This window comes from Hemibagrus wyckioides, linkage group LG20 (genome assembly GCF_019097595.1).
Source record: "Hemibagrus wyckioides isolate EC202008001 linkage group LG20, SWU_Hwy_1.0, whole genome shotgun sequence".
In the NCBI taxonomy this organism is placed as follows: Eukaryota; Metazoa; Chordata; class Actinopteri; order Siluriformes; family Bagridae; genus Hemibagrus; species Hemibagrus wyckioides.
Genome location: NC_080729.1, coordinates 4,966,917 through 4,991,963, shown reverse-complemented (window position 1 = coordinate 4,991,963; position 25,047 = coordinate 4,966,917). Strand labels below are relative to the sequence as shown.

General features: G+C 42.4%; 1 protein-coding gene across 5 annotated transcripts in view; it reads right to left on the bottom strand.

The window, feature by feature from the left end:
- Positions 1-1,418: 1,418 nt before the first annotated feature.
- The window catches only part of cux1b (cut-like homeobox 1b), a 173,142-nt gene continuing 149,513 nt past the window's right edge, over positions 1,419-25,047 (bottom strand). For 3 of the 5 annotated variants that reach the window (XM_058418555.1, XM_058418558.1, XM_058418556.1), the window contains 4 exons: positions 25,007-25,047; positions 22,816-23,004; positions 18,948-19,218; positions 9,049-18,776 (listed from right to left, as the gene is read on the bottom strand). The exon at positions 25,007-25,047 is cut by the window's right edge and continues 259 nt beyond it. In XM_058418555.1, the coding sequence (XP_058274538.1) occupies positions 18,341-18,776; positions 18,948-19,218; positions 22,816-23,004; positions 25,007-25,047 (937 nt within the window). In that variant the 3' untranslated portion in view covers positions 9,049-18,340. Of the gene's footprint in view, positions 2,243-3,274; positions 3,340-4,742; positions 4,824-5,215; positions 5,273-5,365; positions 5,450-6,213; positions 6,331-6,814; positions 6,928-7,025; positions 7,093-7,186; positions 7,324-9,048; positions 18,777-18,947; positions 19,219-22,815; positions 23,005-25,006 lie in introns of those variants that run through there. The other 2 variants (XM_058418559.1, XM_058418557.1) reach the window with 2 other exon arrangements.

Below are 25,047 nucleotides of genomic sequence, written 5' to 3'. Positions count from 1 at the left end.
ACTAAATTTTTTCCTGTTTAAATTCCTTTTTTAAAGTTTTATTTTTATCCCTAAAAGGTTTAACCTCATCCTCAACCCTAACACTAATAATCCTTCCTGTTAATGTGAGGCACAGCTATGAAGGCATTAGGACTTCATTTACAAACACGACCTTTGCGAAGAGCTGCATTAAACATCTCGAGGCAGGCTGACTCTGATCCCACAGAGTGTCTCGTGATGCACGGAAGTCAAACAAACCATATTTGGAGCATTTGTAGTGCGGCTCCGGATCACGAGGCACTTCAGCCGCAGACGTGTTAGTAAACTTCACTTCCACAGCCGTGTAAGTCCATGAGAGGACACGGGCCGATCCTGTGCTGCGGATGAGTTTATATGGAACAGAATCTCGTGATCATACACAGCAGTATCCTCACGTCACCTGAAACGTGATATTCATTAGAATTAACTCGACACATCTGATATTTAAATGTTCCCTGCATTTTTAATGCTGCAGTAATGCTGTACTGCATTAACACTAACCCTCAACATCAACTAATGATGAACATCATAAGAGTTCAGAAACATAAGAAAGGAAGAAATAAGGAAGAGGTTGTCCTTGTAGGAAAGTAATCAATGACTACAGTAAAGCATGACATCATTACGTACACAGGCATCAGGCATAACATTATGACCACCCGCCTAATATTGTGTGGGTCCCCCTTTTGCTGCCAAAACAGCCCTGACCCATCAAGGAATGGACTCCACTAGATCCCTGAATGTATGCTGTGGTATCTGGCACCAAGATGTTAGCAGCAGATCCTGCAACTTAAAGGATTCTTTTGATAGATACTGACCACTGCAGGCCAGGAACACCTCCACAAGAGCTGCAGTTTTGGAGATGCTCTGATCCAGTGGTCTAGCCATCACAATTTGGCCCTTCATCAAACTCGCTCAAATCCTTACACTTGTCCATTTTTCCTGCTTCTAACACATCAACTTTGAGGACAAAATGTTCACCTGCTGCCTAATATATCCCACCTACTAACAGGTGCCATGATGAGGAGATCATCAGCGTTATTCACAACAGCTGTCAGTAGTCATAATGTTATGCCTGATCAGTGTAACTGAATAATATACACTGTGATGATGAATGAACGAATGACAGCTTAAAAATGGGATAATTCTTATAAAACATATGTTGTTTTTGTTTGTTTCAGCCCTGAAGTCCAAATTTCACCTTTACAGCATCTCACTTCACATTTATTTCATTTAGAAGACACTTTTATCTAAAACAACTAATAAGAACTGAGCTGAAGAGAGAAAGATCCAGGTCTTCGCTCTTCAAGCAGGTGTGTGAGAGGCCAAAGGCTTGTCAGCGGTTTCCTTTACAGGCAGTAGAAATAAATAAGTAAATAAAAATAAACACGATCGACCCGTGGTTGATGCTCGACAGATTTATTAGGTTAATGAGAGAAAACAGAACAGAGGAACTTGAGATCATAACATGATGTACCGTGTTTAAGAAAACATAAGAGATCTAAAGCGAACTAGTTTTTCTTTCAGCTGTAAACGTACTGGCCAAATAACTAGCAAGGAATAAGAACCAGTTTTTACGCACCGCTAAAATCTGCAGGAACATCAGTTTATCCAATTAATTAACACACCCTTTATCCCAGATTTAACTTTCCACAACCCTAATATATTGACTCATTTCTACTACTTAGGCTCCTGCATAGAATTTCAATAGAATTTAAGCCCATTCCCTGTAAATAATCAAAGCGTATAATATTGTTAAATGTTTTAAAGATAATAGAAGATATATAGAATCAACTACTTCTGAGCCTCAAATCTCAAGAAAGAAAGAAAGACAGAAAGACAGAATTCAGACTCTGGTCCCTAAAATTAAAGCAGAATTATTGATGATTTCTTCGATTAGATTTACGGATCAGCTGCATGCACAGAAATGCTCATTTTCTACTGATTTATATTTCATATAATCGTTCAGATTCGTCCAAATTGTCCTCATGCGCCCTCTGGTGCCTGCAATCATGCTCTACAAGCTGAATCGTACTATTTAAGCGTTTATGTGTGAATAACATTGATTTAGGATACAAGCTACTAAGTCTAAGTTATAGTCTTATATATTCGACCGATAGAGTGAAGAAACCACGAAGACCGTCAGCTTTCACCGTCACGCTGCTCTCACTGCCACATATCGGCATTTTCGCCGTTCTCGTGGAAACGGTGCAGGTGGTCCGAGTACCTGAAAAGTGAAAGGTGGACATGGAGAGGAAGAAAGAAGGAGAGAGAGAGAGAGAGAAGGAGTTTATATGTATAACAGATGATAATGATGAAACTCTATCATACATAATGTGCGTAATGGAAATGTAGGGGCAGTCTCTTGACAAATTTTTTCAAAGCAACGAGTCTTGGGCTAAATTTTGTGGTTAGTTACTACTGTTATGTGGGCAGTGGCTCAAGTGGTTGTTGACTGGGGAGATCAGGGTTCAAGCCCCAGTACTGCCATGCTGCCACTGTTGGGTCCTTTAACCCTCTCTGCTCCAGGGGTGCTGCATCATGGCTGACCCTGTGCTCTGACCCCAACATTCAAAGTTGGGATAAGTGAAGAAAGAATTTCACTGTTGCGTGACAAAAATAAAGGCCGCTGCTTCTTTATATCAGACATTTAGCCTTGACCCTGTTCGGCTCAAAATGGAATCGGTTCACCTGCATAAAATATATCTGTCCTGCAAACATTCAACTAGTTGTCTTTGTAAAGAGAATCTGGGACAGACACACGGATGACCAACCGGAAAACTGCAGCGCAGGACATTTATAGCCATCTGATTACACACTGAATCTATTAGGCTTATGTCCATATTACTACGCCATGTAGCTCTCCAACAACGTGACCAAAGCGTGGCATTCAGTGTGTGAGGAAATCAGACTTAGCTTAAACGTTTAGATATCTTTAGCGAGGCTGGATTCATTCACCTGACTCCTCACACAACATGAACCATGCCGACAATCGGTCAAGACTAAAACCTAATCATTTGGATGAAATATATACTTATACATAAATCTGAGGTGACAAACTACATAACATGACATTTTAGCCCAAAGCTGCTTCAGTCACAATGACATCACTACAACACTCATGTACAATTTACATCCAGGGGCAGATTAAGAGAAGGAACATCACTATTAGCAATTATTATCATTAATAAAATGACTACGGTTATTAAATATGCTGTGGTGTGTGTGTGTGTGTGTGTGTGTGTGTGGTAGCACTCACTTCTTAGCACAGTATGCAGCACAGTCACGGCCAATGCTCTCACTCCAGGCAGTTTTATAGAGCACCTGAAACACATTATTATTACAAGACAATACATTACTACTATATTATAACATCTTTTATTAGCTTTATTTGTCATTTGTGAGGAAAAGTTGATACAAAAAAGGATCTTCACGTCTGTTTCGATTTTATATATAGCAGTCAAAGCTGCTTACAGGCAAATAAAACACTGTAAAAGTACAACAATAAGCAGACAACGGCTTTATGTAGACATAACAAGCGTAGCTTTAGCGCTCAACACTGATCTTGTACTCGAGCTGAGATTTAGGGATGATTAGCAAGCTAGCAGAGATTGCTTTTTTAAGATTGCTACAAAATGAGCCATCTACTCCTAGCAATATTTTTTAAAAGCTATTATTTCTTGTACATCCTCACTTAAAATTCTGTGAGGAAAAAAAATCCCAAAGCCCCATGACAAGTACACAGAACTCTTAGCTAGCAAATGTAGCACTAGCTGTCTTTCTAGCTTCCGTTAGCTAGTTGTAAACGAGCAGCCAGTAAGCTTATAGTTTTTGTCTCTTCATTGACTGACAATAAAACAAAAATTCTTTATCCCAGCCATTAAATCAGCTCATGTTTCTATTTATTCGCCTCAGATTCATTATTGTCAGACATAATAATGCTAACTGCTAGGCTACTGTAGGAAAAGTGCCAAAACTATAGCAAGTAGCTAACAGAGGTAATACTCTGTCGTTAATTACTACAGATATTTTAGGAAATTAGTCCAAACTTTTCTGTGCACAAATCATCCAGAATTATTTGAACGGATCGACATACAGCGCTTGCTCATATACTATATTGCCAAAAGTTTTGGGACACGCCTCCAAATCATTGAATTCAGGTGTTGTTTTTCAGGGGTTGGGCTCGGCCCCTTAGTTCCAGTGAAAGGAACTCTTAATGCTTCAGCTTCATACCAAGACATTTTGGACAATTTCATGCTCCCAACTTTGGGGGAACAGTTGGGGATGACCCAACCTGATTGGGTTTGTGACGTGAGGTCAGGCACTGATGTTGGACGAGAAGGTCTGGCTCGCAGTCTCCGCTCTAATTCATCCCAAAGGTGTTCTATCAGGTTGAGGTCAGGACTCTGTGCAGGCCAGTCAAGTTCCTCCTCACCAAACTCACTCATCCATGTCTTTATGGACCTTGCTTTGTGCACTGGTGTGCAGTCATGTTGGAACAGGAAGGGGTCATCCCCAAACTGTTCCCACAAAGTTGGGAGCATGAAATTGTCCAAAATGTCTTGGTATGAAGCTGAAGCATTAAGAGTTCCTTTCACTGGAACTAAGGGGCCGAGCCCAACCCCTGAATTCAATGATTTGGAGGGGTGTCCCAAAACTTTTGGCAATTTAGTGTATCTATGTATAGATAAAAGGTGAATGAATATAATGAACATGTAGCTGATTACCAGAAACACCAGGCAGTGGAGGAAGAGAGTGTAGAAGAAAGCAATAGTTCTGGCCATCTTATTGGACAGGATGACACGACCCTGAAATACAGACACACTGAATCTCAGCCATCGTGATTGACATGCTGCACCTAGAGTATCATGTGTCTTACAAATCTGTGTATGAAAATGTACGGTTAAAGAGTTTTGTGGAGTTGTTCCTAAAATAAAAGGGCAAATATCAGTCCAGGTCGAATCCCCGCAGAGTGAGGCAGAGGATGGGGGGAGGTGGTGCTGTCATGCTAGAACCTTACATTGATGAATGAAGTAAACAAGACAGGATAAACTACTGGAACTATTCATAATAATAATAATAATAATAATAATAGCATCTCTTGGGTGCATGTGGATTGAAATACAGCTGCTGAATTAAACACTTATATCCACATAGGGTCACATGATGCAGTGTGTGTGTGTGTGTGTCAGAAACACACCAAGCTGAGGGTGGCCTTGTCCCATGGGCTGAGGCTCAGGTATCGTCTCTGGCGCTCCTGAGAAAAAAAAAAATCGAGAATTCTCATAAAGCTTCATACTTTAGTGATATCAGTTAAATACGTCAGTGTTCAGTGTGAGTCTCTTCTCACCTTCTTGCTGAAGGAGGCAAAGGGGTCGAGCCTCTCCTCGTACTGCGATGAGTAGCGCATCACAGTGTCATCACTGCCTCCACTCTAAACACACACACACACACACATCAGTGAACTTATCCACAAGCTTATCTGTAATAATACAGTAGAACCTCTGCATACGAACTTAATTCGTTCTGGAGGCGAGTTCTTAAGGTGAAAATTTGTATTGCGAGACAAATTTTCCCATAAGAAATAATGTAAATGCAGATAATCCGTTCCAGCCACCCAAAACGAAGCGTATGTAAACTGTACGGCTGCTTACAAAGAACTGACCCAAGCCAAGCATTCCATGTCAAGGGTCCTCACAGGAAGTCGTACCACCAAGCTTGGGCTAAAAATAGAACAGACCGCCCACACCACCAAGTCGCCCGAAAAAACACCCGAAAAATCACCTAGCTTTTGAACACATGCTGAAGGTAACACTGATATCGTGGGTTGACTCTTTCTAATAGCTTCGCGGACTGAAAATAAAAGAATAAACTCGCTTCAGTTGGCTTCACTTGGCTTTCCACTAATGCAAACAAGTTTTGAACGGCTCCCGGACGTACGCACGACTTCGCCAGCGTTCGCTTCAGTAGAAAATGCAGAAAATGCTTTGTATACAGATACAAAGTTCTTGCAAAATTTAAATACTTAAGGTGTAAATTTGTAAGGGAGGACGTTTGTATGCCTGGGGTCCACTGTAGTGTGATGGTTCACCAATGGCCAGTTCACTAATTGGCTAGTGTTATTCTGCTCTGACTGACAGGAAAGCGAGAGAGAGAGAGAGAGAGAGAGTTGCATGAGTTGCAGGTCTGAGGACTCACTCTGGTTGGGTAACTCTGCAGGAACTTGATCTTCTCATATAGTTTAATGTTGTCAGCACGTAGACTGTCCAGCTCCGACTGCAGGGCCTGCAGAGTCTGCTGCATAGAGCGACTCTCCTGAGAGACGGAGACAAATGAGAGACAGAGTCAAAGATACAGAAACCAACATGTATGGACAGAACACAGTGCAGAGAGAGAGAGAGAGAGAGAGAGAGAACAGAGACAGAAATATAGAGTGAGTTCAGAGAGAGAGAGAGAGAGAGAGAGAGAGAGAGAACAGAGACGAAAGAATAGAGTGAGTTCAGAGAGAGAGAGAGAGAGAGAGAGAGAGAGAACAGACAGAGGAATAGAATGAGATTTTTTGTTGACCAATGATTTTTTGATTGTGACCAATGAACAGAAAAAACAGAAAAAAGAGCAGGGGAGTGTGAAAAGAGGACAAAAAGGGTTGTTTTTTGTGATTAAAGAGTGATTGAATATTCTCTAGATTGAAAAATAAGGGAGCGAGTGAATGAGAGGGACAAGGGCAGGAGTTAACTTAGGGAATAAGGACGCTAGGGAATTCAAAGTATAAGGGCGTAAGGAGTGTAAGGGCACTCACAATCTCCAGTTCCTGGTTGCGAGCTCGGAATCTCTCTCGCTGGCTGGAGATGATGGACAGCAGAGAGTCCATCTGACCCTGAGGAAGCTCAGCCTGAGAGGACACACCCAGTCCTGCGTACACACACACACACACACACACACACACACACAGGTTTACACAGACTCTCCCAGCTCTGTGTGGTGCAGAGAATGTAGTTTGCGTTTGTTACCTGCAAACAGAGCCGTAGCCTCTTTGATAGGCTCAGGGATCCGGTCCATTCCGCTCAGGTCTGCCCCCTAGTGGACACAAATCAGCAGCTTCAGCACTCAGTCACGTGAACTTCAGTTTTCATGTAACTGCTATCCCATTTAGTGTGTGTGTGTGGTGTACCTCAGCGTCGGGGCGGGCCAGGGAGGACATGGCCTGGATGGTGCTCAGGTCGTGCTCCAGTTTGAAGATGAGCTCCTTCTGCTCGGCGCTGGTCTTCACGGCAGCAGAGAACTCCACCTGAAGCGCAGTGTAGCGTCCTGTCTCACACAAACGCACACACACACACATTATTTTGTGCCACAAACATCACAACATCAAAGCACTGAATTCAACTCACAACAGTGATATGATGATATTCAATTATTATCATTACTTTCTACCCAAACCATTTTGTGGCAATCCTGACGGAACTTACCCGCAGTGAGGATGTGTTTTTAATGATTTGATTACACTCTTGGGAAAAGAGATGGAACAGGTTTGGCTGTGCAGATATTACCCGAGGAGACACAGAACATTACTCGTTATAAACGCCGTGTTGTTTTATTAACACAGTTTAACACGCGACGAGATGATTCAAGAGGAACGCTACGAACCCGCTGTCAGATTCTAATAAACCTCTTAAAAGGTGTTTTATCGAAGGCACCTGGATGGTAAAAGCAGTTAAACCCAGCAGTGTGGTGTGTGTGTGTGAAGTGTCCAGGACTACTTATCACCAAGTTTCTAAACTTAGGAATGAATCTAAACCCTGAATAATATCAAACATGTTTAAATATTTCTGTTAGCTTGTAATTTGTAGTGAAACGATCCCTAAATATTTTGTTCGCCATGGACTACAAATTCAAAATGCTGTTTATTTGTCTTCTTCTTTCGGCTTTTCCCTTCAGGGGTCTCCACAGAGAATCATCTCTCTCCACCTATCCCTATCTTCTGCATCCCCAACACTCACACCCACTAGCTTCATATCCTCATTTATTACACCCATATACCTCCTCTTTGCCTCCTGCCTGGCAGCTCCATGTCCAACATTCTCCTACCCATATACTCACTCTGAACATGTCCAAACCATCTTAATCTGTCCTCCCTAACTTCGTCCAACATGAGCTGTCCCTCTGATGTACTCGTTCCTAATCCTGTCCAACCGGGTCACTCCCAAAGAGAACCTCAACATCTTCATCTCTACTACTTCCACCTCTGCCTCCTGTCTCTTCCTCAGTGACACTGCCTCTAAACCATACAGCATGGCCGGTCTCACCACCGTCTTGTACACCTTCCCCTTGATTCTCACCAATATTTTCCTTTCACACAGAACTCCCGACACCTTTCTCCACCCATTCCAACCTGCCTGCACTCGCTTCTTTACCTCTTTCCCACACTCTCCATTACCCTGCACTGTTGACCCCCAAGTACTTAAACTCCTGTACCTTCTTCACCCTGTAATCTTACTGTTCCACTTCCCTTCCTTTCATTCACACACACGTACTCAGTCTTACTACGACTGATGCTGAAAAATGCTGTTTATTTGTAACCCCAAAAATAATAAAATGTGAATTTTAAGGGAAACGAAAGGCGACAAATCTGCAAAAAAACTACAAAGAAAACTCGGGACCGGTTTCCTCACCCCTGAGTTCAGCAAGTGACGTCAAATCGACATTCATTACTAGAACTTCTTCGAGTTCTAGTGTTTACACTGTATTGTCTGCTGTGGAGGTGAAAATGATGCCATTTTCCCAATCTCAGATCTCGCTAAATCCAACACAGTGTTATTTCTGGCCCAGAAAGATGTTAAAGAGATGCTTGAAAGAAAAAATCAGATCTGCAGAGATCTCCAGCATTGCAATACCATGAAATGAAAATGATGTGATCAGTCCAGAAATTGCTATAGAAACTGCAAATTTCTTCCGGTTAATTGCGCAAATCGTGAATTTCCATCCATGTGTGTTCTTGAAGGAAGGAATAAATAAAGGGACGGACCACAAGCCATGTGTGTTTGTATAAAAGATATTTACTTCAATTATCACACCTAGGGTGCTAGTGAATAATCATAATCATAGTAACAATAATAATAATACATTGTGAAGATTTCTTACAGTGATATTGCTTCTCCATATTGTATAAGGGACTGTCTTACAGTGCTGAGAACAGACTACATGACACACTAAAATAAAAATAAAAAATAAAAATAAGGGGAGGAAAAAAAAACAACAACAACAACAACAAAAAAAAACAACAAAGATCAGAGGAAAAACAAAAGGTGAGATTAGATAGACCCCGGGATCTATCGCGAGGTTGGGAGGTGAGCAGAGAGAGAGAGAGAGAGAGAGAGAGAGAGAGAGAGGGAGGAGAAAAGGCAGTACAAGTTTAATATGCTCATGCAGACTGAAGTGACGAGGTCACACTGAAACACACACACAGGTGGAGTTCGGGAAGATCGCTTTAAGTCTGTTTAAATCTCACAATAACGTCGAGAGGATCGTGATTCAGTGGGTCAACGTTCAGAGGCATGACGGGATTGCTTTGCAGAACCGGTCTATTCGGGCGTATGGCACCATATCTACGTGGAAAAGTGTGAGGAACGGAAACACTCCAACGGCAATCACTTGGATTAAAAATATAATCAACAGAGAGAGACTGAAAGTCAGTGAGCATCTTAAACACTCCACACACACACAACCTAAAGCCTAGTACTGACTCATGAGTGTGTGTGTGTGTGTGTGTGTGTGTGTGAGCACCCAAACAAGAGCCAGACTAACAAATCTCATCTGCGGTCGCACTCTCCTCCATACAAACCTCAACGTGACGTGTGATTAGTCGATAAGCACTAACCAGAGCTTGAGAGAGAGAGAGAGAGAGAGACGGCGTGACCGTCTCAAAACTTCAATGTGAAGTTGCAATTCCACGATGACGAGCGAAGTTGCGAGCTGAGACGGATCCAAAGAGAAAGGGAGAGAGAAAGCAAAATGCCAAAAAACACAAAAAAGTATATACACACACCCTACCATACAAAACCACGTCAAGACACACAGACCTCAACAGAGTCTCAGGGATACGTCTGACATAATCGTAGTATTTGGCATGATCCGTATTCGTCCCACACGCAGAAAAAAAAAAAAGAAAGTCATCAGACCTCTGGAGCGATTCTCTCGGGAAAGGTCTTCTCCATATCATCTGATAAAGTTTGTACATCTTATTACAGATACTATACATAGAAAGTAAGCGTGTCATCGTTTTTGTTTTGTTTTGATTTTTAATTGTTATTTTTTGGACTGTGTGTGTACGTCTTAAACCCGTTCATCGTAGTGAGTGCTTATCAAACGCTAGTGGACAAAATACAACTTTCTCCCCCCCCACTGTAAGTAATATACCGTATACGCGAGGGAGCTTTGAGGCCTCTGGCACTTTAAGGCAGGGTGTGGGTGTGGCCCCAAATCCCCCGCCCCCTCTTTTTTTTTTTGTTTTTTTTTTTGTTTTGTTTATATGTCAGTCCTGATATAATCCCACCCCAGATAATAAAGTAGTGTCCCAGCTTTCCAAAGCTTCAGCTGAAAAAACCGTCCTTTTTTAGTAAAAAGACTAGAAATCTGGCAGGGTGGCTTGAAGTAGTAAAGTGATCAAAGGTGAAGAGCCACAAAATGGCTGATAGAGTTTTTTAATTCATTTTTTCATCTTTTTTATTTATTTATTTATTTTTTTGTTTAAATACAAATGACTAACCGTAATCTCTGAAACAACTTCTTACAAAATGCTTTTGCAACCCGGTTTTTACGTTTTTCACGACCAATGGTTTCAAACGAATCCTCAAATCAAAAAATATCATGACTCCGTGTTAGCAGCAAAGACTACAATTCCCATCCACCCCATGATCGACAACGCTATAGCAAATGAACTGGGGTTTATTATTATTATTATTTTCCAAAAAAAAACGTCCTATACACGTCCGGGATTTGGGACGATCGACAGATTCATGACATATTTAAATCAACACGTCCTAAAGCTTTCTCAAAGAAATGAAAAAGGCGCGAGCGATTAGCTTCGATATCGTCGCGCTCGATTAATGCAGACAGTTAAAAGTCAAAAAAATCCATAAACGTAAAACTCTGACCAGCTACACAACTCTGCGTCCCAGTGATTCCGCTCGGTTCAACACTTCATATCGAACTACAAAACAACGGCGGCCCGTTAGTCCTGATGAAGAGGGCCAGTGTCGTCCTGTGCGCTTCCGCTAGCGTCCAAACACCACGGAGAAGACGGCTCCGCGCGCCACACGATATGTCTCGGTAAAATCTGTACAACTTTTGCATGGTGGTGTATAGAACATCTGATTTACTTCGGTAGAAAAATAACAGTTCGATCTGGAATTCACAAAAGCCGCTCGTAAGAAAGTCGCAGTTCGGTGTTGAGGCCGGCGTGAGGAAGAAAACGAGGAAGGGGCGGACCTGATATTCTGAAATAAAGGCATCTCGAGTAACGACGGAGTGGGCATGATGGAACTTGTTCTCTGGATGCCTAAGTAGGCTGCATTTACGAGACAGATTTTGAAGTAAGTTTGCACGGACTGTTATAAACAGGGACGCATCGATACAGAGACTGATCTCGTTTATCGGTCTGAAACAGTGAGCCATTAACTGTACTCGAAAACATCGTGGCCTCCGATCTGAACGGATTTTACGATTGCTTGCGGAAATATCACGAGTAGCCATTCCAGCGTCTTCCTAGGATACCCATAATCTGATAAAACATCTTTCAGATCTTTAATACAGAGCGTGTGAGAGGCTGAGCGGCATCAGTGACGGGTAAAAACGAGTGCATGTACAGAACGAGCAGATCAATTCACTGAGCTCTTCAGCTTCCTTCTAGCAACAATTAGCACTGACGCTGCATTCACACACGCGAGTCTCCAGTCACTCGACTATGAGGGTTGCCATGGTAATAACATTATTTATTTTTTTTTTTAGTGGGTTACCGATGAAATGAATCATTCTGGAGAGGGATCTGGTGTTTGTGTGGAACATTCAGCATCCTATTGTAAGGTGATGAAGGAGAAGCAGTGTGTGCTCTAAAGTCAGACTTCGATCCTATTGGCAGTCGCTCGGTCGTGCCGATGGACACGCCCAGATTTAGCCACTAAATCAGCTCTGGTTAAAAATGAATGAACTTCTCTCTATCATCATGAACCGAGTGTTACGTGACGTCCTAACTTACGTTCTAAATATCTGGAAAAAAACTGTATCGATGCATCCCTAGATATATATATATATATATATATATATATATTCCATGCCTGTCTTCGAGCGTCTAAAACAAAATAAAAGCCTTTTAACAAAAAAACGATGATTCTCCGTGCCTCTCTTCTCCGTCGGCCTTTGTTTTTCCTTTCTCGATCTGATCCATGCACTGAGAACCAGACTCCTTCTTTCTTTAACCCAACGACAGAACTTCCCCGGATCATCTAGAACCTTTCTCGGCGTGTACCACCTTCTCAGGATCAGTGCTTCAGGGTAAAGGAAGGAGGGACAAACGCGGATGAACAGCAGTTACGGCGTGAGCGTCAGGATCGTGTTCTTTCGTTGAGGAGCTTCGTCGTTTCGAGGTTTTAAAGCGATTCCGCCGAAATCCGGACGACTCGAAGTGAAAAGAAATGAACGAACGAATAAAAGCGTATATATATATTTTTTTTCTTCTCGCCTGAGCTCAAGTTAAGGGGGAATGAAACAGATCGAACAGGGAGGAGGAGGAAGAGGAGGCGGTACGTGATTAAGGAACGAAAACGAAAACGAAACAACTTGTTGACCTGATAGATGCACTCGCATGCACACAATAACCCGTTTTAGTACAGTATTTGGTTTCTTTAAAAAGAGCTGCTGTAAAGGATTCTCTCTTCTTTTCTTTTTTTTCCCCCATCGATTCGTTTCCCCGAACAATGCGAAACAGCAGATGAAATCATGGGTCTGAATTCTTCATCGAATCATGTAACAGATAACATAAAAAAAGAAAAAGAAAAAAAAAGAAAGAACAAGAACGAGCAGGACGACAAACAAAAAAACTTCAACACGGGTCCATTCAAGTCACGTAACTCAGTGTTCTCATCAGTGTATGAATAAACTTCGCATAAGACAAAACTAAACATCTTCCACTGACCAGTCAGTACAAAACAGCGACACGCTACGGTGAACAAAACACGGAGAAGGAAAGGGGGGGGTGGGGAGGAAAAATAAAGAATAAAATCAGCCTCGAGCACCGAGAAAAAGGAAATCCATGTTAAATTAAACCATACATAATTCAGTAAATCTGCAAAAACCTGGAGGATTTAATCAGACGTGTGAGAGAGCCCTAAAGGAAGTAAAATGCGTGGGGTTGCTGAAAGCTTTTCGGGGCATTGCGATAAAATGTTAAAAGACGGGAGGAGAGAGCTTGGTGTTCGTGCGTTCGCCGGGGTTTATTTTCCCATTTAGAAAAAAACGTGAAAAAAAGGTACAGGGATGAGTACTGAGCATTCTCAAGAGACAGCCGAGGTTTTAGTGTTCACACGTTTTTATTGTAAATTTGATTCTATTAAGAGTTTTTAAAAAAAATCCTGGATCTTAGTGTTTGTCTTATAGTCGTGAAAAACAATTCGAAGCGACCTTTAATGAAACGATCCCACGAGGTGCAGAAGGCACTCGACACGTGAGCCGAGAATCTCGCCGTGTCTAAGCGAGAGAGAAAAGAATCGATTTTTGTCCCCCCCCCGTAATAAAATCCTGAAGCGGTGTAAGATTGTGCTTTCTCAGTGATCATCCACAGGGGGTTTTGTTTTTTGTTTTTTTTACTGTGCAAGTGCTTTAGCTACAAATCTGACAATGGGGATAAATAAAAAAAATCGTGTGTACGTGAGTGCTTTAACTCTGGAACTCGAAAAGGCAATGAGGAATTTGGGTTTATAACCTTTTGGATGGTAATCGCATTACCACGCTGAAATGAAATGCACTGGGTGCAGGAAAAGAGGGGACTTATTATCATTTGTATTATTATTATTTTTATTATTATTTTTGTTTGCGAAACGCAAATCGCAGTGTGCTGCTTTAAGTGCTTGCAAAGACGATTCATCGAACCTGTAAAGGGCTTTGCGAAGTTTGCGATAATCTCGACGGCAGTAACAGCTCAACAAAAAAAAAAAAAAAAAAAACCCGAAAAACTGCTTGGTTAAAATTGTTCCGCTCCTTTTTTTGACCTCCGTCTTTGTGCTTTGAAAGCGGGATGCAGTGCAGTAGAAGGCCAAAACGTCACCTGCTGAGATGAAATGATAGGGGATAAGTGCAAATGATTCATAGAAAAGAATAGCTTGTGCTCAGTATTCACGCCGCTGCAGTATTCACGCCGGGGAGGAGGAGGAAGTCAGACGGGGCTCTTGAAATACTTTTAGAACAATTTATGCGCAAAATAAATAAATAAAAATTAAATAAAATCCAAATTAAATGTTTAAAATCCCGACGTTTTACGTTTAGCCAACTAAGCTAAAATATAAAGCTTCCTTATTTATGTATTTATTTAGCTAAATCTGTTGCTTGGTGCAGAAAAAGGCTGTGAATAATTTTTCTAATCATTTTATTTTTACTGCCAATTTTCTTTAAAAAAAAAAAAAAAAAGCCCTCAATGTGATATGTAGAAATGATCTGCAGAAATTCTTCCACGTTTCCAACATTTCAGTCTCACAACTGGATTTCCTCTGGCTAAAGCTCTCTGCGCTTTAATTCGTCAGCTATCTTGCCATCTTCTTCTTGAAGTGATTGCTGTATCACTGCTTACTAAAGAGCTTTCGCTTCAGTGAGTATAGTGAAGAGGAAGCCGGTTGTGTACTACGCCTCAGTGAGCGACCCGAGGACGGGCCGGTCCTAATCTCTGATTGGCTGAAAGACGCAGGACGTACCCACGACGAGTACGTAAGTGAGATGTGTGTGTTTTAACGCACCTGATTTTAAACCGATAAAACCCACTCTTCCGTCCATAACGCACCTTAACCGGGTCCCCTTATGTTGCTTAGCAACCAAAGCGTGCTGTTAACAGCCACGGAAGAAGGTGCGAGAATTATTCAGGGGGATAATATTAATAAAAATGAATTCGCTGAATGAAAGTAATCAACCACTAGAGGGCATCCTTAACGTCCCTCCCCATAGCACGTATACGAAGGTGACGGATTTGGAAAAATTTCGCAGGATAAAGATTTTGCTGCGAAAATTTCCTCAGCGGCCTTAATGGTGATGATAACTCATGACGACTTGCTTTTTCACCCCAGATGTGAGTCTTCCTATAGTGGAAAAATAAAAATAAAAATAAGCACAAACACCAAGCTCTCCTTTTTTAACCTCAGCTGCAATGTAGTCAAAGCTTAATGCTGAAATAGTGCAGACTTTTTGTGTGGGTGGGTGGGGTGGGGGGACAAAAACAAAACACGCTATCAACCATCCGAAAAAAACAGCAAACGAAGATCCAAACACACACACACACACACACACACCACACTCACGGCGATCATCTGCAGTGTCCTGAACACAACATTTAGGGAAGTCCACACTCTCTGAAGCGCAGAGATTAGAAACGCCAGTGTACACAGGGCCTGAGAGGTACGAAACACGCTCGCTAAAGTAAAAAATAAAATAAAATTAAAACGAGGGAAAAAGAGACAAGATTCCCCAAAACACGTCAAACGAGATCAGTATAATCAGAGGATTACAAAAGAGACACGATGCTTCGTACTACGTGAGAAAGAGTAACCAAACAAAAATCAGATAAGATCCAAAAAAACATACGATAAAAAGTGAACAGCTATTAGTCAGCCATTAAATGCCGTCGTGATCGATTTGAAGTGACATCATTAGAATTCAACGTAATATAAACGAGTTAAAATAATCTGCAGAATTCATTAATATACAACGTAATGAGAACTAAATATTACCCAATACTGCCGGCAGTCTAAAATCAGTCTAAAAATAAAAAAAAACAAACAAACAAACAAAACGTAACTTGCCCTCTTATAAACCGATACTCAATAAAAACAACAAAAATTCATCAAAACGAAAACACAGCACCTATAAATAAGCCAAATAAACTCGCAACTCTATATGATGCTTTAGGATATGGCGATAAAAAGTTTTTTTTCTTTAAAAAACAAAACAAAAACAAAAGGAATTAAATCCACTACTTCATTAGAAGCCTAATAATGATAATGATCGGTTATAACAGCTTATGAAGAAGAGAGGAAGTGGGGCAGTTGTGCACTCTACATGTGTGTGTGTGTGTGATATGTACAATCTCATACACAAGCTGACACACACACACACACACACAGGTGTACAGAAGGGAGGCAGTGGATTGACAGGCACTGAGAGCTTGTTCAGGGTTCGAGAGGACAGCGGTGTCTTCACACACAGCGCCCTCTTCCTTATGGGTCACCTCCAGTTTGGAAAAATAAAAAAGAGAGAGAGAGAGGGAAATAAAACAAAACAAAACAAAAAAAAAAAGCGCCAATATGCTGCACAGATACCAATGAGGAGTTCCGGACAAAAATTTGGTTATTTTGTGAGGAAGAAATGCATCTTTTTAAGAAATCTGAAGCGACACTTTGGTATCACGTACTTGGTGCTCGGTTTCCGAAAAAAAACAAAAAAAACAAAAAAAAAAACGTAACAGTACTTTCGGTAGCTTTTTCCAAGGTACCTTTTAAGAAGGGAGGAGGGAACGGGAGTTAGGGACCGAAACTCATGTGTCTCATTTACACACGGCGCACACACAGCTGGCGCGCCAGGATCACGGGCCGAATGGTGGAGTGTATTATCTTCGTCGCTGTTTTTTTTTTTGTTTTTAAAGTGAACTGTGCATCTCTTGGCGACGTCAGAGGACAGAAGAACCCCCCCCACCCTTCCGAAGACTTTATGAGTACCACTTGTGTCTACAGAGTACAGTACTTACAACCCCACAATCCTCTCTCTAGTCCTCGATCCTGCAACAGATGCCAACTTTGTTTTTGTTTTCTTTTTCCTTTTCAAAGCTCATTAAGCGTCTAGCCGTGATTATAATCTCTGCTTCAACTGATTTCGTTCTTCTTGCATGTGGTCTAAAACGATAATAATGTGGCGTGAACCCGTGCTGTGAAGTCGATGTGCACTATTAGAGCTCTACATGACGAAATATCACTACGTCAGCTACCACGATATATTCGCGTTTTTTATTTTTTTGTCTGTTTTTTTTCTTCGTCTTCTCTAAACCTTGCACCTTTTTTTTTTTTTCGATGTACAAAAATTGTGATTTAGTGATTCTTGTTTTTTTTTTCGTTTTAAAACATGTTTGTTTTTGTTTTTTTTCCTCAGGTCAATTCTCCCTTCCAAAAAAGTGTGTATTTTTTTTTTTGTGTGTGTCCTTTAGAGTCAATAGACTGTGCAATCTCTTAGTGGCAACCGATTTGCTATATATATATATATATATATATATATATATATATATATATATATATATAAAGACCTTGTTCTTCATCAGAGGACATCCTGGTAGAAAAAAAAGGAGGTGAAGAAATGCAGGAGGTCCTCAGCCATTAGATGGCGGGTGTGGAGGAGGAGGGAGAGATGGGAAATGTGAGGATGAACTTCCGATTCCCTTCCTTCAGTAACTATGTCATGTCTTTTTTGTTTGTTTTGTTCTCAATCCTCTTGTTTTTCAGCCAGACATAATGGAGTAGGTTTAAAAAATATTACACGCACACGCCGATTACAAAAAAAAAAAAAAAAAATCCAAAAAAAAAAATAAAAATAAACAAAACGGACAAAAAGAAATATAAGTGTAACAGTAACTCAAATCAACAGTGTGAAGAATCAGAGCTCGGAGTCTGTGCGCACTTTTGAGGCGAGTGTGCTGATCCTCCCCGTGAAGTGTGCCTTTTGAAGGAAAGAGCCCTAGATGTGAGAGAGAGAGAGAGAGAGAGAGATAGAGATAGAGAGAGGCAGCTTAATGCTGAGTTTGGGGTGGTTTATTAGGGCGCCGTGGCCGACGGGACGGCTAAGTGCTTCATCTCAGTACAAGAATCCGGAACGATCCGCTTCCTCTTCTTATACGCACTACTGCACTTATTCACTTCTTTCTCCTCCTCTTCAAAAAAAATAAAAGTCTCATGGCCGCACTTGACTTTGGCTATGCCCTCAGGAGGTAAGCGTGTCCTCCTAGGTCAGATTGGGGGTAGTGGGGAGGGTGTGTGTGTGTTGGGGGTGGGGGGAGGCTGTGTGTTTGTGTGTGTTTTACACTAGCGAGGATTCAGAACTCCCATTCGGACGGCTCCTCTTTGCTGGCGGCTTTCTCCAGCCGGTGGATGATGTTATTGAGGTTGGCGGCTTTCTTTTTGCGCAGGCTGTTGTCCTTGGGGTTGCGCGTGAAGCCGAACAGGCCGAGGGCCGAGGTGCCGCCCTGGTGCCCGCTGGTGCCAGGTCCTTCGGTGGCTGAGGTAGTGGGGTCTCTCGGGGTCGGCGAGTTAGACGGAGTGGGCTCCTTGGGCATGTCCTCGGGGCCGGAGGTGGGCTTTTCGTCGCCGGGGGCATCGTGTCTGCCCTCGGCTGTGCCGTCTGAATCTGTGCCATCGCAGCCGTCGCCTTTTCCTGCCTGGACTGAGGGCGAGCCGCCTTCACCTGCTGAAGCAGAGCCTGAGCCTGCTGCCTGGATCTCCTCGATAAAGAGCTCTCGACGAATACGAGACCTGGAGAGAGAGAGAGAGAGAGAGAGAAAGAGAGAGATTACAGATTTTCCCATGTTTTATGGGTGCTGTGTTTTTGCATGGATTACTGAAAAGTGTATCATATCCAAAACCCAGTCTTAAGACAGGACCCAGACATGTAACTTAATTAAGGTCATGTCTTGCAGAAGGTACCTGTAGTTGTGGAACCAGTTGATGACGGTGCTGGTTTTGAGGTTGAGCTGGGTTGCCAGTTCCTCAATGGTCTTGGGAGAGGGGTAGGGCTTCTGCTGGTAGGCCCTCTTTAGGGCTTCCTTTTCCTCTGGAGCCAGGACCACCCGCGGCTTCTTCAGCTGCTGCTGAGGGTGGTGCTGAGGGCTGGTGCCTGGGCCGAAGTCCGACCCCATAATGCCACTGTCCACGGGCGGGACGTCGCTAACCGAGCTGTGGCGTCGCTTCATGTACGCTGTGGAAACATGAACAGAGAGCGTCGGTCAGAATGGCAGCAGTCAGGTATTAAGCTGGTCAGTAAGATTTTGCAGTAGAACTGAAACAGTGTACACCGTCATGCATATAAAAATATATCGTCTAAGCCTGACATGAAGCAGACTCGCTGTTACCACCCCCAAGTTTTCTAATAACAGCACATGCAAGCAGTTTACCTGCACACACAAATAGTCTATAAATAGATTATAAGTTAATGTAGAGTGTTTGCTATAAAAGTCTCTTACGATAGAAATAATAAGCTATGAGAAAACTAGTTTTTTTCGAAGAAATGAAAAGGAAAGACGCTCAAAAAGAGTGTCGAGTTGTGTTCACCCCGTCGCCATAGCGACAGCCAGCGAATCAACTAGTTTAGAGCAGACGATGGAACATACAGACCAACATAAACAGCACACACTGTAAGCGTCTGATTTAAGTCTGTGCTTCAGGCGCGGTCTATAAATTATGGAGCACCACCAGGGGTCAGCATTGTACTGAACATACGCAGCATGTGCTTTCCAAAGTCCGCTGGGATGAAAGCTCACATCATTTATTTTGATTATGACGACATGCTTTCCATATTGGGGGAACGTTTTTCGAGATTTACTGCTCAACTGAGATTCATAATTCATAAATCTCGCTCTATGCTGATCGGCAAAGTGCAGCCAATAAAAAAATAGAAGAAGAAAAAAAAAACCAAGAACTGGCGAGACTAACGGCTTGATGAAATCATATTTTAATGACGTAAACATCTGCGGTCGATTCTCCGGGTTATTACAGTGAATTCGGCTTGTTGGGAATAATGCTAGAGATAAATAAATTCAGTGTTGTACCCCCACACACACACACACGATAATAATATCAGCGGTAGAGTAAAAGGCACAGCTTTGCTTCAAGCCTGGTTCTGTATTCTGTAAACTCTCTCAGTTTAACTTTGTAGAGGTCACAAGCCAGCAGCGCAGCTCTAACTGGAGCTGATGGAGGGGTCGTGATTGCTCATCACTATGCCATGGGGCTGGTTTATTGAGCAGGGGTCACTCTGTGCACTTCTTTCTCTCTTGCTCATCTCTGGGATGGTATACGGGGTCACGGGTCTATCGCTGTGGATATCAGGGCCGTTTAAGGAGACATCTAGTTCAACACGTCTCTGACACTGAAGGGGCATGTACAAACATAGACTGGGCCCTGAATTCTGTGTGTGTGTGTGTGTTGAGCAGTCGTGCCAGGGAAAAGAGCAGCGACGCCGGAAAGAAGCGTTAAACAGGCCTAATCACTCCAAGAATGTTCACTTAGCTTTACTTCAGGCAGAGAGAGAGAGAGAGAGAGAGAGAGAGAGAGGGAGAGAGAGAGAGAGAGAGCGAGAGGGAAAGAGAGAGAGAGAGAGAGAGAGGACGACGATGAGCACACGGGACTTTGAATAAGAGAGGCCATGGCCTGTCACATCTAATGAAAGGAGTGACACGGTGGCGGCTGATGAAGGCTGACAGCGCAGAGGGGATGACTCCCTGAAGAGGAGTGAGGGAGAGGGAGAGAGAGAGAGAGAGAGAGAGAGAGAACGAGAGAAATGATGGAGGAGGAACTGATGAGTGCAAAAAATGACTATAAAATAAAGACATGCTTTTCTAAGTGTTAGGAAATATATGTGTTGAAAAATCGATTGCGCTCTCTCTCTCTCTCTCTCTTTCTCTCTCTGTCCATCAAGCAAAAATATCTCCCACATATATGCATCATCCCTCTCCATATATGCGTATACAATAAATGTAAAAAAAAAAATCTAGTGTAATGACCAACAAAAATACAAGTGAAGAATGTTTGAGGGGGAAAGAGAAAAAACCACAACATTACTATAAACTGGGTGCATAAGTATACGCGCCCCTTGGCCGATACTTAAAGCACTTATTGTTTGTAATCAGGTCTGCGACATGACTCTTCCAGTCATTCCTCACGTTTCCAACAGGATTTAGATCTTCTTTAGTCGTTACTTTGCTGACTTCAGCTGTTTCTTCATCTTCAGCTGTCTAACAGAAACCTGCATGATTCCCTCTATCCTGACTCGTCCCAGCATGATGCTGCCACCACCATGCTTCACTGCAGCTCTTTATTTTTTGCACCAAACATATCCATTACAATTACGTCCGAAAATGGCCACGGTTTGATCAGACAGTAAGACATTATGCAGCATGATCTGGCGTGATCGTATGCTTTCAGGATGGTTATTTTTTGGGTGAGAAAGGGCTTCCATCCAGCCATCCTACCCCACAGCCCCGACTTTTGAAGAACACCAGAGATTGTTGTCAGATGCTGCAGCTCCTTTAATGTTGCCGTACGTCTCTTGGCAGCCTCCCTAATGAGTTTATCCTTTTTTTTTTTTATAGGGACGTCCTGTTCTTGGTAATGTCACTGTGGTGCCCCATTTTCTCCACTTCTCCTTGATGATCTTCACAGTGTTCCATGGCACATCTAATGCTTTTCGGAAAGTCTTTTGTAGCCCTCTCCTGATCATTACCTTTCTACAGTGAGATCCTGGACATGCTCTGAAAGCGAAGCATGACTTCAGCAGTTGGTTGAACATGAAGAACAGGATAATCAGGCAAAAATAAACCTTTTTCTTTCTTCCCTCATTTTATAGGTTGCTATATATTATATATATATTTGGTTATATATATAGAAGAAGAACTGAGGGCCTTTATTATTATCACCACATATACATTACACCACAAATGGAATTCTTTTCTTCACGAATACCAGCTGAGGACATTAGGGTCAAACCGCAGGGACAGATATGATACAGCGCCCCTGGAGCAGGGAGGGTTGCTCAACTGCCCATTAGTGGAGCTTGGTGGTGTTGGGGCTTGAACCTCTGCAACCCATCAACAACCCATAGCCTTAACCACGTGAACCACCACTGCCCCTATATATATATATATATATATATATATATATATATATATATATATATATATATATATATATATATATATATATACACCATACACACCAATCAGGCATAACATTATGATCAGTGAGGGGTGAAGTGAATAAGACTCACTCCACATCATGGCACCTGTTAGTGGGTGGGATATATTAGGCAGCAAGTGTCCTCAAAGTTGATGTTAGAAGCAGGAAAAATGGACAAGCGTAAGGATTTGAGCAAATTTGACGAAGGGCCAAATTGTGATGGCTAGACCACTGGATCAGAGCATCTCCAAAACTGCAGCTCTTGTGGAGGTGTTCCTGATCTGCAGACAGGGTCATAGACGGCCAAGGCTCCTTGATACACCTGGGGAGTGAAGGCTGGCCCGTGTGATCTGATCCTAGAGACAAGCTACTGTTGCTCAAATTGCTGAAGAAGTTAATGCTGGTTCTGATAGAAAGGTGTCAGAATACACAGTGCATGACGGGTCAGGGCTATTTTGGCAGGAAAAGGAGGACCAACACAATATTAGGCAGGTGGTCATAATGTTATGCCTGGGCAGTGTATGCAACATTTCATTTGGTATTTAGGGGGTGCACAAACACACACACACACACACACACACACACATTCACCCTCATCAGGACACTCCAGCTCTCTCTATACCTTTCTTCTCCATGCGCTTCATGTCCATGAGCTTGTCCACGTTGCGCGGGTCACTGAGCCACAGCTGCATGCGCACGAACGGCTCACGGCCCTTCAGGCTCAGCTTGTGCCAGGGTTTGGGCCGGGCCAGCAGGTCAGAGACCGAGCCCTGAGTCAGCCCCAGGATGGTCTCGCCGAACAAACGCTGACCTGCATCATACACACACACACACACACACACACACACACACACGGCAGTGTTAGTGTGGTCACACACTGCAGCTATTTTTAAAATCCTTTTCAAATAGGTAATATAGTTCTGTGCTTAATCATGTGAGGCGCAGGTTTGAGGTTTTATCCTAAAAATAATAATAACAGGTTTAGGATCTAAACAGACAATTATCCCTGATCCAGAGGGCTCTTCTAAACTAACCAGAAATTCAACAAATGATATTTTTTTTTCCGCTTCAGCCAGAAACGCTACAGACACATTAGAAATGAGTCATGTGAGGCAGAACGGAGCCTGTAGCGAGAAAAGTAGGCCAGCCGTGCTCTCGAACATAAGCACTCCGCTTTCCTCTTACTCTTCATCATAACCACGTTGTTATGAAAACACCTATCTGGGGCCTGGCAGATGGAAAACCTTAACGCTTCTGGGAACAAAACTACAATTTGGAGTCCTCTTTTAGTGCTTAAGGGTCAGCACTGATTACAGACTCGTCTTCGCAGGCGTGCCTGGCTTTGCTCATCTGTCCTTAATGCAGTCGACCTGCAGACATAACTTCATCCCTAATTCGGCGAGTGGAAAAGTCAACTCAGTCGCTTTAACTCAATCAGCCCCAGTGAGATCACTTCCCCGCCGCACACACGTCGCACAACACGCAACGCCGGCGGCGTCCGGCCGTAAACCTCTGGGCTGAAGCAACAACAAGTGGAAAGATTTGAAATGAAACACTGACATGTCTGTATTTTGAAACATATTTAGAAAGAAAAAAATAAAGAGATTAATGGTAGTGAACTTCCCAGAAGCTTGATTAGAGAGGCTCTAAAATATTTTTTAAAAATATTTACATATATACAAAAACTGATGCGATTGTTCTATTGCATTGTCAGATTGTTTATTTAATTTTTTATCGTTTTCTTAATTCACTCTCTCCCTTTTTTCCTGTCGTTCTTTCTGACTCCCTCGACAAATAAATTTCTCCCTTCCTTTTATAAGCTCATTTAAACACCGTTTTTTGCTTCATTTCTTCACTATTGCCGGAAAAGTTTCAGCCAAAAGGTACTCAGTGACGCCCGGTGGTGGTAGCATCACAAGATTTCCTCTTAAACCCCACATTCGCTGTACCCCCTCTTTAGCTGTGCAGCGTTCAGGCGTTTAGCTGACTGTCCTCGCTAGGCAGACCGATTTCCTTTTGCACTTCATTGCTAATTTTGAGTATCAAACAACTACAAATAAAATAAAAGGAAAGAAAAGAAAAAGTCTCTCAAGCTGAAATCTTATCCTTTTCAGTCAGGTACACAGGAGAGCTCCAGACATCCAGACCGCCCTCGGTAACTCGGCACCGCTGGCGTGATACGAGAGAAGACCGAAAACATGACAGCGTCTCTATTAAAGGTCAGTCTGCGCTGCACGCCCACGCGCTTGTGCAAATGAATATGCAAATGTCTGATTGAATTTATCTGGTCGGAATCTCAACGTCCACTAACTGAGTATACGTCCACGCCAGTAAGATAAACACTCCGACTGACCGGACAGACACACGGCAGCGTCACATCACTACAGGTCTACACTTGGCGCACACTTGTCCAGATACAAATGATATACAAATCTTCGTAGTTCTCTATGCAAAACTGTAAGTATACACCCGTCTACATCAACAAAAGCAATTTACACGCGAGACGCTTGCTGATTTATTGTGGTCGAGAATAAAACGCGTAACTTTCTTCACTGTATTTTGTTTGTTTTTGTAGCACGATTGTATATTTATAGAATAACTACAACAATATTGCTCGTGTAAATCTCAAAGGTTTAATTGTTTTTGCGTTTTTCTTCATTCCTTCACAAAACCAGCAGGTGCTAGTATGTAAATATTCCATGCATTTGAATAGTAGCTTGCTGGAAGCATCACACCATGCAAGGGGCGTGTTTATTAGAAGTATTTAAACACCTCCACTGTATTTATAAACATGATTCTGTCTTTCTACTCACCGAGGTTATTGTCAGTGAGCACCTCTTTGACCTTCTTAGTG